The 12,971-nt window shown below is 35.2% G+C and overlaps 1 protein-coding gene across 1 annotated transcript in view; it reads right to left on the bottom strand.

The window, feature by feature from the left end:
* Nucleotides 1-12,971, bottom strand: part of LOC107723240 (ras-specific guanine nucleotide-releasing factor RalGPS1-like) — a 120,754-nt gene that overhangs the window by 90,791 nt on the left and 16,992 nt on the right. Inside the window, exons 3-8 of the mRNA XM_016531802.1 lie at nt 12,621-12,754; nt 10,479-10,583; nt 7,743-7,793; nt 2,569-2,676; nt 921-989; nt 130-222 (exon numbers count right to left, since the gene is read on the bottom strand). Coding sequence (XP_016387288.1) covers nt 130-222; nt 921-989; nt 2,569-2,676; nt 7,743-7,793; nt 10,479-10,583; nt 12,621-12,677 — 483 coding nt within the window. The 5' untranslated portion in view covers nt 12,678-12,754. The remainder of the gene's footprint in view (nt 1-129; nt 223-920; nt 990-2,568; nt 2,677-7,742; nt 7,794-10,478; nt 10,584-12,620; nt 12,755-12,971) is intronic.

The raw sequence follows: 12,971 nt of genomic DNA, 5'->3' as shown, positions 1-12,971 counted from the left end.
ATTAAACAAAAAATGAACAGTCCTAACTGTTGACTAAATAGAATGTCAAAAATAAAAATGCCATAAATAAAAGTCATAATAGATCATGAACAAAATAAAATAAAATAATAAATCTGCAGTTTTGCTTACCGCCCAGGTCTTGCTCAATCTGAAGATAGGTGCGCTTTGAAGAGCAGAGACCACTGACACCAGAGAGTGCAGGTTATTCAGCTCCAGGAGTTTCTATAAAGACACAAGACACACAATCTTAATAAACATAAATTAGTTGCATGCCTCATGTAAGACACCACTGTAGGCCTTTACTTGTTTGTTCCACTGTGTTTTCTGGTCTGGTCATGTCATGCTGTTGTCATTCTTTTCTTTTCCACTACACTGACCTCTGTGAACTACTATGTGTCAACCACCTTTATGGAAAGTAGGAGAAAAAGCAATGCTGCTTTGGTTTTTTAGTCATTGGCTGATCTGCTTTATCCATCAGCATAACCGTTAGCGTAGCCCACTCAGGCTTACTGGGGCATGTCTGCCGGTAGCAGGGTACACAGCTCTTTCAGGTTTGGCAGGTAGTGTAGGGTGAGTGTTCAACCATAAGGAGTCGTTCAGCGGGTTTTCCTGTGTCATGGTACATTGAGTTTCAGGAGAGAATGTAGACTGATTGAATTCACAGCAGCCTGTGGCTCTGTGTGTGTGTGTGTGAGACTGTTGGCACGAAGGACAAGAAAAGCATCTAAATAAATGCATGATTGTGTGGAGAATTTTTGAAGTATAATTTCAAAAGAAATATTTATTTTTAAATGTATAAAAGTAATTCTAAAATAAATTTAAAAAAATCACACCCGTTGCCATGACTTATCGCGAGAGGCAAAAGGTTACGTTTTAGTCGCATAACATTGGTTAATGGAAACGCTGTCATTTCGCAATACTTTTTTATCGACATTTATAAAATATCGCCAAAGTTTTGCGCAAATCTGTAATGGAAACGCGCCTAGTGACTCAAAATGTGCAGCACACACTAGATCTCAAAATAAAGCTTTAATACACTCCTAAAAATGAACATAAACAGATTAATGAAAAAATACTGGAAATCATCAAATTATGAGGAAAAACTGTATTTGAAAAACAGTTTTCAGACAGAGTGTTTTCTCTTACGTACAGGCTTTAAAAAGTGCCAGAACATCAGTCAAATGAATCTAAGCAGCAAAACTGAATCGTTCCTTTTTTCAATCAGGAAATATAAGAAATTGGTTGTTAATGATGACATTAAAAAGACCGAAATGGCAAGTGTAATTGCAGACCTCAAATGACCACTTACATCAACATTCCAAGACATTTAAGCTCTGCCAAAATGAAATACCCTTTAAATAAAAATCATATTCATTCCTACTGCATACTGACCTTCGTAAGCAGATATTTATAGGAGTATTTTCAGAAATGGGGATAAAGAAAGTGTTGTGCATTTACAGTAAAACTGTGTGAATTGATGAATTGGTCAGGTCATTATAATGTGTGTAAGGATGTGTGTGTGGTGTGCAGAAAGAGGATGCAGGGACTCAAGGAACATTGTTCTGACTAGGTGGTACTTGGATGTTGTTTTCATTTGTCAAAAGTGGTGCTTTGTCTGAAAGTTTACAATCCGCTGTTGTAAAACATCAGTTCTGTATGTGTAAGTACTATTTATTATGTACTTCATTAACCCTTTCAAATGCATGTAATGCCACTTATAAAAAATGTGGCAAAACTGAAGTAGACAAAGAAGAGTGGCTGGCATTAGTCTGGAGAAAAGGGAGAAAACTCCATTTTTGTTGGATGTGTCCAGTGCAGTGTATTCATTCATCTAAAGGAGTTAATGCAGCTGTTGGATAAAATAGCTAAATGGAGCAGCATGATGGATTTGTCTTTTATCTGAGGCGCCTCTTTGTGCTACAAAAACTGTAATATCCAGTAAAAATACAAATTTCATGTGATCTGAAGCAACATGCATCCTCCATTTGAGCTTGTATAACGGACTTCTGTTTCACACTAATAGACTCATGTGTTAAACACAGAGCCTAAATGGCAGGCTCTAAAATAGTCTACATAAAATATACTTTATCAGCTATATAGTGAGGTTTCTAGCTGACCATGTGTCAAATTAGCATTAGTGCATTTGCGACTAAAACACAGTGTCAATGTTCCTCTTTCAGTATAATAACATCCATTGACCTCTATTATATGAGTTATTTCTGGTGGTGCTAATGGACCTAGGTCTCGAACCCTGAAAAAAAATTACACTATATACCTGTTATGAAACTGTCTCTTAAACTGCTATAGTATGGAAACAAAACTGAGATCTTACTGAAATTACCAATGCATCAGGAAACTACAAGTAAAATAACCAATATTAATCATCTAAGAAAAAAACAACAACAATATCTTAAAATAAAAATGTCTTTATACCACAATTACACATGTAGCAAGACAGTCTTTAGCTCATGGCACCAGCTGTCAATTTAAGACAAGTTTTAAGTTTAACAAACAATAAACACTGGAGCACCATAAAGCTTTTAATAAATGATCTTACCGGTTGGCTACACTGACTAGCACAATATTGTTTACCTGGTTAAATCTCCGTGTGAAGGCCACAACGTTGGGTGAAAGGCTATGCTTCTCCTTCTTGTTCCATCCACAGCTCGCCAGCTCCTAAACAACCAAACAGTCAATTCAACTTTTCAACAGTGTTTTATAAGTGTAATACTTAAGACTAATGCTTGCATTTTATCTATACTACCATTCAAAAGTTAGCTTTTTTATGTTTTTGAAAAAAGTTTCACAAAGATTGCATTTATTTGACCAAAAATACAGTAAAACAGTAATATTGTGAAGTAGTATTATATTTAAAATGACAAATATATTTGAATATACAGTAGTTAACATTTGAAGTGGATCAAAAAAAAGTTCATCAAAGTTGTCCTAAGACAAGAACGCATTTTGGTTTTAGGTTTTAGGACAACTTTGATCCACTTCAAATGTTGACTACTGTATTTTAAACTGTAATTTATTCCTGTGAATTTTCAGCATCATTACTCCAGTCTTCAGCGTCACATGATCCCTCAGAAATCATTCTAAGCTGATTTGCTGTGTAGGAAACATGTCTTATTATTATCAACATTGAAAACAGTAGTGCTGCTTAATATTTTTGTATATAATGAATATAAAATAAAAAACAGCATTAATATTTTACTGTCACTTTTGATCAATCTAATGCATTTGCTAATAGTACTAATTTCTTTAACTTTTGAATAGTAGTGTACTCTGATAATAATGAAATCACATTGAACGGCTCTTTATTACACATGCCTTACACCATTCCTTCATTCATGAAGTCAAAAAAACTGAGCATAAAAATGAGCATAAAAAGTAAAATAAAATACCCACAACACTTGAAGCGCCACACTATTTTCCACTTTAGCATTTACTGAGAATCACTACATATTTTACTATACTGTATTTGTTATTGACCTATAGTAGTATAAATATACCATCCTTGTATTGACTTAATTTAGAAATCATTTCTAAATGAACTGTAGGAATATAGGGAGAAAAGTATGCACAGAACAAACAACACATCTGTTGCTTTCATCTCATCGACAGAACAGCTTTGCATGGGGACTTTATATGGTTCTAAGCCTCCTCAGGTTCACAGAGCTATGAATACTAACACTTTTATAGTATCGTGCAGACTAAAAGCAGATGGAAACATTCGAAGGCATTTCAGTTTCCACATGGACTGAGTGGAGTGGAGTTTCCATGTGAATAAGCAGCTCAGTCTGGGTACAGTACCTTACCAAAATATTTTAGGTTTGTTTGCTAAGTCATCACTTTAAGCCACACAGTTCGTCAGGGACACAGCATAGCTATAATGTAAGAGTACTTGTTTGGTTATACACTACCATTCAAATGTTTGGGGTCAGTAAGGTTTTATTTTTTTAAAGAAAATAATACTTTTATTCAGCAAGGATGTATTAAATGTATTACATTTCTTGTATTTTGATTAAATGCAGCCTTGATGAGCATAAGATACTTCTTTCAAGAATATTTAAAAAATCTTACAGACTCCAAACTTTTGAATAATAGTGTATATTAGCAGTACATTTCAGTTTAAGGGGGTGTACATTTTTATTACTATTTTTTTGCACCCAAAAGAGTCATATTTCAGTTTTTCATTACAATTTTCCACCTTTCTTTCTGACCCTAAGATTGTGTGTATGTGTGCGTGCTCCAGTTTCCCCTGCAGGCAGATGTTTTAACAACACCATTCATGCAATATACTTTTTAACTGATCCTTCCTTTACGAACCTCATTGATATGTGACTGAAATGATCAGGGACCTTCTTAAAATCAAACTTCATAACTTAGAAGGATATCCAGAGCAGCATGCACAGCCAAGAGCAGCACAAGGTTTAAGCAATATACTTCATTTTACTTTTATATAACTATTATTTTTGGTTTTGACTTCCGAAAGTTACAATATGTTTTATAGTCGTCTTTATTTCAAAAGATCAAATATAATTTGATTCCATATGACAAAAGCATACAAACTTTCACACTTTATCTTTCATTCTGACTCGAAATAATTTCTGCAAAAGGTCTGTAGCCAAAACCAACTGTACAACACACCACTTTATGCAAAGAGACACTGTCTGCTCACATTACTCACACAGCACTAACAATTTAGCGGTTGTTATAGAACCAACGTACATCTGAAATCTATTAATCCAGTTGCCCGTGTCAACTTCACGAACATCTCCTTTTAGAATCCGCAATAATCCCTGAAGCATGCAGCTGAAATATTGATGAATGAATGTATGTGCATGTGGTCAAACGCAAAAATGTACTTATACTAGTGTTTCCACAGGCCAGTGAAACTTACAGGCAAAGGGCTCAACAATAACAAGCCCACTTTCGTTGTCAAATATGTCAGGGTTGGAAAGACTGAGTGAAATGAACGAATCCTGAATTAGTGGCGGAGGAGGTCAAACTCAGTATTTTTAAAATGAGCTCTTTTCCAGTGGGAACTTCTGCTGTAAGCAAATTAATTCAATGTGTTTCACGCTCTAGTCTTCTTCAGAGAAGGAATACCATGGTAGATGTTTTGCTACTTTTTATAAAATCAATCAGCTGAACAATTTATGTGTGCAGAGCTGCTGAGATGCAAACATGTCTACAGGAATAAGGATGGAAGATTTATCTTGACATAAAACAAGTTCATGCTCCACAAATCATTTTTACAATAAATCCATTGGCAACACCTTGAGTACAAGCAGATAAACATGACAGCACTGTCAGTTGTAGAGAAAACCAATTTTCACCTGTGACTAAAGAGACTCCAGGGGAGGAAGAGGCAAAATACTTCTCTGCTGTCTGCCAATCCAGACCTTTATTAATGTTTTAGAATGTCAAACACCTACACAAGGGCCTAACTGCATTGCTTTTTTTGCAGTTTGAAGGGTATATCCTTTTATTTAGATGTTTCAAGAGAAGAGCAATAATAGTATTAAAAACTCAATCCTGTTAATGCATAATTTTCCCTCATTATAAATATATATATATATTTTTTTTTAAATTGTGACACCCAAGAAGCAAGACTGGAATTCTGAGTATATTATTACCACTGACAAGCATCTGTCAAACTCAACCTTTAAACCCAGCTACCAACATTATTATAAAAAATATTAAACAAATAGTTTTCTTTGTTGATGAAAAACTACAAACCAGCACACTGTGCCACAAGTTAGCTATTAGTTAGCTTAATTTGGCATACATATACAACTATGTTAGTGTACATGTAACCATGTTACATACTGTTTTGTTGTTGTTTTACATTTAAATTTGTTCATTTTTATTTTTAGTGTGTGTGTGTGTTTTTTTGTAATGTTATTGCAAGAATCTCTTTTGCTCACCAAGGCTTCATTTATATGATTACAAATACAGTTAAAACTGTTTTATTATAATAATATTATTATAATTCAAAATAACTCTTTTCATTAAACTGTAATTTATTCCTGTGATGGCAAAGCTGAATTTTCAGCAGTTATTATTACCTCAGTCTTCAGTGGCAGAAATCATTCTAATATGCTGATTTGGTGTTGAAAACAATTGTCCTGCTTAATATTTCTTAATTATTTTATGGATAGAAAGTTCAAAAGAACAACATTTATTTGAAACTACATTTTCTATTAAATTTTCTTTCCTGTTCCTTTCAATAAATTTTATGCATCCCTGCTGAATAATTTCTTCCCAAAAAAATGTCTTACCGCCTGTAAACTTTTAAATGGTAGTGTATAATTAAATATATAAAATAAATCTGATTTTGATTAAGCCCCTTCTTTCACTGAATTTTCAGGCCTTTATTCATGGAAAGTGCTAAAACTCGGATATCCAAATTGTTAACACACTAGGTTCACCAGAATCAATCATACAGCAATGGTTGAAACTCTCATAATGCTAACTATTAATGCTGCCACGCGGAAAATCAATAAATAACAATAAGCCCATGGTCTTTTTAAACAAATCCAATCTAGAATGTCTGTGGCTGTCAGTGAGAAATGATTCCAACAGAAATTGACCTCAAATCCACACTGACTCATTAGTGCACACAGCTCAGAGGTGATGTCATGTTAACGAAGGACCGCAAAGATGTAGGTCAATGGACATCATCATCATAATGGCACTCACTTCACTTATGCTCACATATACTCTGGATAAAGTTCAAACAATCCCGACTCTTAATAAATGTAATAATTGATTTGCTCATCTCTTTGAAAAAAGCCAGCGATTCACACCAAGGTCACCATGAATGGAATCAAACGATTCCAGACGTGAAGCGTTAAGAAAAGTAGCTTGGTTAGGAGTAATTGCCAAACAATTCACTGCTCAAGCATTACGCCATCACTGGGTAGAATGTCTGGAGAGACCTGGAAGAAGCCTGCCTAATATTTCTTCATGATAAAATGGGGACACCAAAATGGTTCTCTCACCACACTCATATTAACCCTAAAATGTGAGACAAAACTGTCATATTTTCCCCATTTTTCATGTTATGTATTCTTTTCATTTGATTAATGTGTCTTTGACCATGTGATGAAATCAGTTCAACTGGATGGTTTAAAAACATTCATATTTATTATTTGCTTCATGTTATATTGATAGTGCCTCTCTCTTTGCTTTATAGGATCCTGAATCTGCCAGACAACCATCTTTTGATCATGGCAAGATAACATCAAAACTAAACACTTGTGCAAGATCTGGATAACAGCTAACATGGCCAAATGTAAACGTCAATGAAAGTTTATCACACTGAAAACGGTCTACACAAAACCTACAATAAACTGCAAAATGCCTTGGCAGACCTGTTTTCATTATCAGTGGAAAAACAGCAATTCTCTGATCACTGATCCTTGTCCAAACCTATCATATCTGTTAGGAGCGCCTTTCCATTGTCGTCTTCACAAAAAACATTCATTAAGGAAAGTACTGAGGGCTCTGTAACTCAGAGCAGAGGAGAGGCTCTGGTTAAAGTAATGGAAGAATGTGGAGCTAGATGCTGTGGGTACCGTGGTGTGTGTCGTTAATGCACTGCTATAGCGCCACGTCACACTAATCTGTAGCACCAGAGAGCACATGAGATCAGTCCACAGCTGTGGGTTTCTGTGTGGCTTGATAAAAACAGAGGATGTGTATTTAGTTGCCATGGATATCTGTCTCACCTCAGGCTGTATCGCTTTGAATACAGGAGCGTCCATCAAAGTGATCTGACTCTGCAAAATAAAAGCTACAGTGTTAAACTGAGTATTTCATAAAAAATATTCACTCCAAGTTCACTCAAAAATCATCATTTAATAACCTCATGTCATTCCAAACCTGTATGATGTTCTTTCATGCATAGAACACAAAAGGAGATGTTTAGCAGAATGTTCAAGCTGCTCTTTTCCGTATAATGAAAGCAGATGGAGACCGTCGTCATCTCTGGTCACCATTTGCTTTCAATTCAATGTATGGGAAAAAAGTAAATAGTGAACTATTACATTAACATATTTAAATGGGGCACTTTAAAGGTGCAGTAAGTAATTTTCGTTTACGTGGAATTTTTTGTTTCTGGGAGGTTTAAATATACTTTATAAAAGTACTATTGATTTCTTGTGGGGTGAAACTTTTTTTTTTCAGACTGTGTATCTGTCAAATGCACCTAGTGGAGGAAGGCTTTACAAAGAGATGATGTATCTGAATCTTTCTGTCGCACCAGCTTTTGAGGCACATAATAACTCAGTGAATGTTTTCATTGTTACTGTGCATTAAGCATTGACATTGTTGCATTATTAAATAAAACCCTACTGTATCATCAAGGCAGAGGGATTGTAATACCTCTGCTCTCAGGAATTCACATGAGGGCTCCGTGCAAGCATGTGATGAGCCTGTGAGTGACAGTCAATCACTCTTTTAATCAGTGATGGTCCACCGAGTGTCAAGGCTTTAAAATGACCACCTCTTACAGGAGTTTATCAAGCGTGACTCTCACGCTGTAGCCCTAATGCTGCTCAGATCTCATGTAGAGAGATGTCCTCATTTGTCACTAAAGCTCATGATAGTAAAATAGGGCATTCTAAGTCAATATACTGCAGTATTTCCTCTCTCAATCAGTAGAAAATATGGTTAACACCCGGTCATGCATGAAAAAAAATACCGTCATGTACCGTGAAACCGGTATAATTTTGAAAAATACCGTGATATAAATTTTTGGTCATACCGCCCAGCACTAGGTTTCTATAAATATAAAAAGATCCATATCTAATGAATAGGTAATTAAATGCTTCCCTTGAGCTGGCATATTACATTTGTGAGATGGAAAGATGAAATTTCATAACTAGGCCATTGTGCACATTTTACTTAAAAGTGATGCATATGTTTTTGAAAAAAAAACTGAAATATGTTGCCCTAGTTTTAAATCACTGCAGTTTCCATGCCAAACCCTCACTGAGTGGCACTAAAAATATATTTTTCCAATACAGATGAGGCGTTAATAAAGTTAAAATATTAATGTCCTATAATCAACTAATGTTAAAAACCTCAAACCATCACTCGTATGTGCATTTTTTATTCAAAATTCAGAAGAGAATTCAGAAGAGACAAGTTTTATGTGAGAAAAAGACTTAAGTTTACGCTTCTATTAACTGATAAACTACCCCTCTAATATTTGTTGTATGTGTCAATCGAACTAATATTTGCCTTGGATTGTTGAGTTTTTGATGATTCCAAAGAGCACCGATTCATGGAGTTCACACCCCTGCAGCATTTTTGCATATTTTTGGATGCATAAAAGTTGTAGGGCTTTTATCACAACTAGTGGTCATTTACACAACTGAAGCAATACTTGCATCAACATATTCATATTTTTACAAAAAATGAATGCAGTGTCACATTTTGACTCTGGAGCACTGGAGCATTTATAAACTTACAGCAAACTCCTCGGGTGTCACTTTGAGCATGTCAAACACCACCGCGTCAAAGCTCTTGGCAGAGTCCAAACTCCGTCCATCCAGGGACTCTGAACTACTGCTGTCCTGCAAACACAGGAGGAAGACAGGCTGGAAAGAGATAGAAAAACTCAACATAATATCAGGGTTGATATTTCAAACACCTACAAAATCCATATGGACAAAGAGCCATGGCCATGGCACTCTTCCTGTGGACATTTAATCAGTTTAATTACCATTGTCCATTTGAATTACTTCATTACATTTGATTATTCAGCACATATGGTAAAAATGGATCAAAATGCAACCAAATCACTTTATTAACAGGCAATCCAGCACATACTGTAATTAAAGCCAGACAAAAATAGACCACATAACAAAGGCCAGAGAAGGAAAGATACAGTCACGATGAAAAGATGGTTTCTTCTAAAAAAAACTGAAATATGTTGCCCTAGTTTTAAATCACTGCAGTTTCCATGCCAAACCCTCACTGAGTGGCACTAAAAATATATTTTTCCAATACAGATGAGGCGTTAATAAAGTTAAAATATTAATGTCCTATAATCAACTAATGTTAAAAACCTCAAACCATCACTCGTATGTGCATTTTTTATTCAAAATTCAGAAGAGAATTCAGAAGAGACAAGTTTTATGTGAGAAAAAGACTTAAGTTTATGCTTCTATTAACTGATAAACTACCCCTCTAATATTTGTTGTATGTGTCAATCGAACTAATATTTGCCTTGGATTGTTGAGTTTTTGATGATTCCAAAGAGCACCGATTCATGGAGTTCACACCCCTGCAGCATTTTTGCATATTTTTGGATGCATAAAAGTTGTAGGGCTTTTATCACAACTAGTGGTCATTTACACAACTGAAGCAATACTTGCATCAACATATTCATATTTTTACAAAAAATGAATGCAGTGTCACATTTTGACTCTGGAGCACTGGAGCATTTATAAACTTACAGCAAACTCCTCGGGTGTCACTTTGAGCATGTCAAACACCACCGCGTCAAAGCTCTTGGCAGAGTCCAAACTCCGTCCATCCAGGGACTCTGAACTACTGCTGTCCTGCAAACACAGGAGGAAGACAGGCTGGAAAGAGATAGAAAAACTCAACATAATATCAGGGTTGATATTTCAAACACCTACAAAATCCATATGGACAAAGAGCCATGGCCATGGCACTCTTCCTGTGGACATTTAATCAGTTTAATTACCATTGTCCATTTGAATTACTTCATTACATTTGATTATTCAGCACATATGGTAAAAATGGATCAAAATGCAACCAAATCACTTTATTAACAGGCAATCCAGCACATACTGTAATTAAAGCCAGACAAAAATAGACCACATAACAAAGGCCAGAGAAGGAAAGATACAGTCACGATGAAAAGATGGTTTCTTCTCAGCAAATTATCCTGACAGATCCCCTTTGAAGTTCCCCCATTCCATCCAGTGTAATATCCGTACTGATGCAGAATCTCTGTCTTATCTGCTCTGAGTGCACTCTTAATTGCTGGAAGATTCATTCATGCCCTCATTTCGAGATTATTACTATTCAATGTGTACACTACCATTCAAAAGTTTGAAGTCAGTAAAATAAGATTACTATCATTATTATTTTTTTTTTTTAAAGAAATTAATACTTTTATTCAGCAAGGATGTATTAAATTGATCAAAAGTGACAGTAAAGAATTTTATGATGTTACTAAAGATTTCCATTTCACATAAATGCGGTTCTTTTTATTCATCAGCATTGATAATAATAAGAATTGTTTCTCTTAAACAAATCAACATATTAGAATGATATCTGAAGGATCATGAGATACTGAAGACTGGAGTACTGATGCTGAAAATTCAGGTTTTCCAACACAGATGAACTACATTTTAAAATTTATTAAAATAGAAAAGTTATTTTAAATGGTATTAAGATTTCAAAACATTACCGTTTTTACTGTAGTTTTGATTTTTTTTTCTTCAAATAAATAAATAAAATTTTTACCAACCCCAATCCTTTAAATGGTAATGGGTATTAATTATCAAGCTTTAGTACATTGTGTCTGTATCATGAATGTAAGAGTGGATGGCTTCATGGGTAGGCTGTGAAACCATTTCTCTTTCTCAATCTAAGATCATTTTTCTTGTTCTTTAATGTTACAAATTATTAGCACATTTCACTTTTGGGACATAAATGGTTTCTCTGCTGAATCTTTAAGCAAGGCCTGACTTTTCTTTTTTTAAATAAATATTCATGATCGTACCATGACCAACCATAAACTCACATATTATTTCCAAATAAACTAAATAGCCACTAAGAAAATTGAGGCAATATGCATCACTGCTGCAATTAAACTCCTAACTGGCAGTTTCATTTGGACAACATCAATGTGAAAACAGTTTTGAAAGATCTTTTAGTAAGTCCTCTGTCCCAATGCAGACCAACTCCTCTTACAAAACTGTCTCAGTTTGCTTTATAAATATAAAAAGAATCAATGCTGAAAAAGTTCTCATTCCATAAATAATTACAACCTGGCAACACAGTAATAATAATAATAAATACACTTTATGAACTTAGTTAAGACTTTATGAACCTATAAGTGGAAAACACAATACGTCACATCTTCTGAACTATCTGTGAGTTCGAGTTCACACGGTATGTCAATGACATAACATCCTGCCAGTGTGTATTTGAACTGATCAGCACTGATGGGCCAACAAGCTGCTATTTCTCTGATCTGATCTGATTCCCCTCAGCAAGCCAATATCATGTGATCTAACTTGGATGCTGTTCACAACATTCAGTTCAGACTCAACAGCGACCCAAATCAGCTTCTGAGCAATCACACACACCACTGAGGCTATAATGATCAGCAGCAATAAATCTTTAATTTATAATCCATTACGCACAGTTTAATGTACAGTGCTGATGCTTCAGCTGATTATCCTTATTTACCTATCTCAATTCTGGCAATAACACAAAATGAAATGAAATAAAATAAAATAAAATAGATAAATCCATGGCACAGCTATGTATAAAATTGGCCGCCAGGTGTAACGGTCATAGTTGAACTCTTTAGTGAACAAATAGGATGTGTTTAGTACCTGTGTGTGGCGGGAGGTGATGCTGACGCTGGCAGGGAGTCCATTCCTTCTGTACATGCTCTCAGTCAGAAGAGAAGACTCAGATCACAGCCGACCTCAGCTGCTCACCGCCACACACGACCTCTCAGCCATCCCTGGAACACAACACACAAGCACACACATTACACCTTATTTGTGACTCTGGACCACAAAGTCATAAGGGTACATTTTTTGAAATTGAGATTTATACATCATCTGAAAGCTGAATAAATAAACTTTCCATTGATGTATGGTTTGTTAGGATAGGACAATATTTGGCTGAGATACAACTATTTGAAAATCTGGAATCTGAGGGTGCAAAAAAAAAAAAAA

This window comes from Sinocyclocheilus rhinocerous, unplaced genomic scaffold (assembly GCF_001515625.1).
Source record: "Sinocyclocheilus rhinocerous isolate Xijiao unplaced genomic scaffold, SAMN03320098_v1.1 scaffold2199, whole genome shotgun sequence".
Taxonomy (NCBI): domain Eukaryota; kingdom Metazoa; phylum Chordata; class Actinopteri; order Cypriniformes; family Cyprinidae; genus Sinocyclocheilus; species Sinocyclocheilus rhinocerous.
This window is presented reverse-complemented; position numbering and strand designations above follow the sequence as displayed.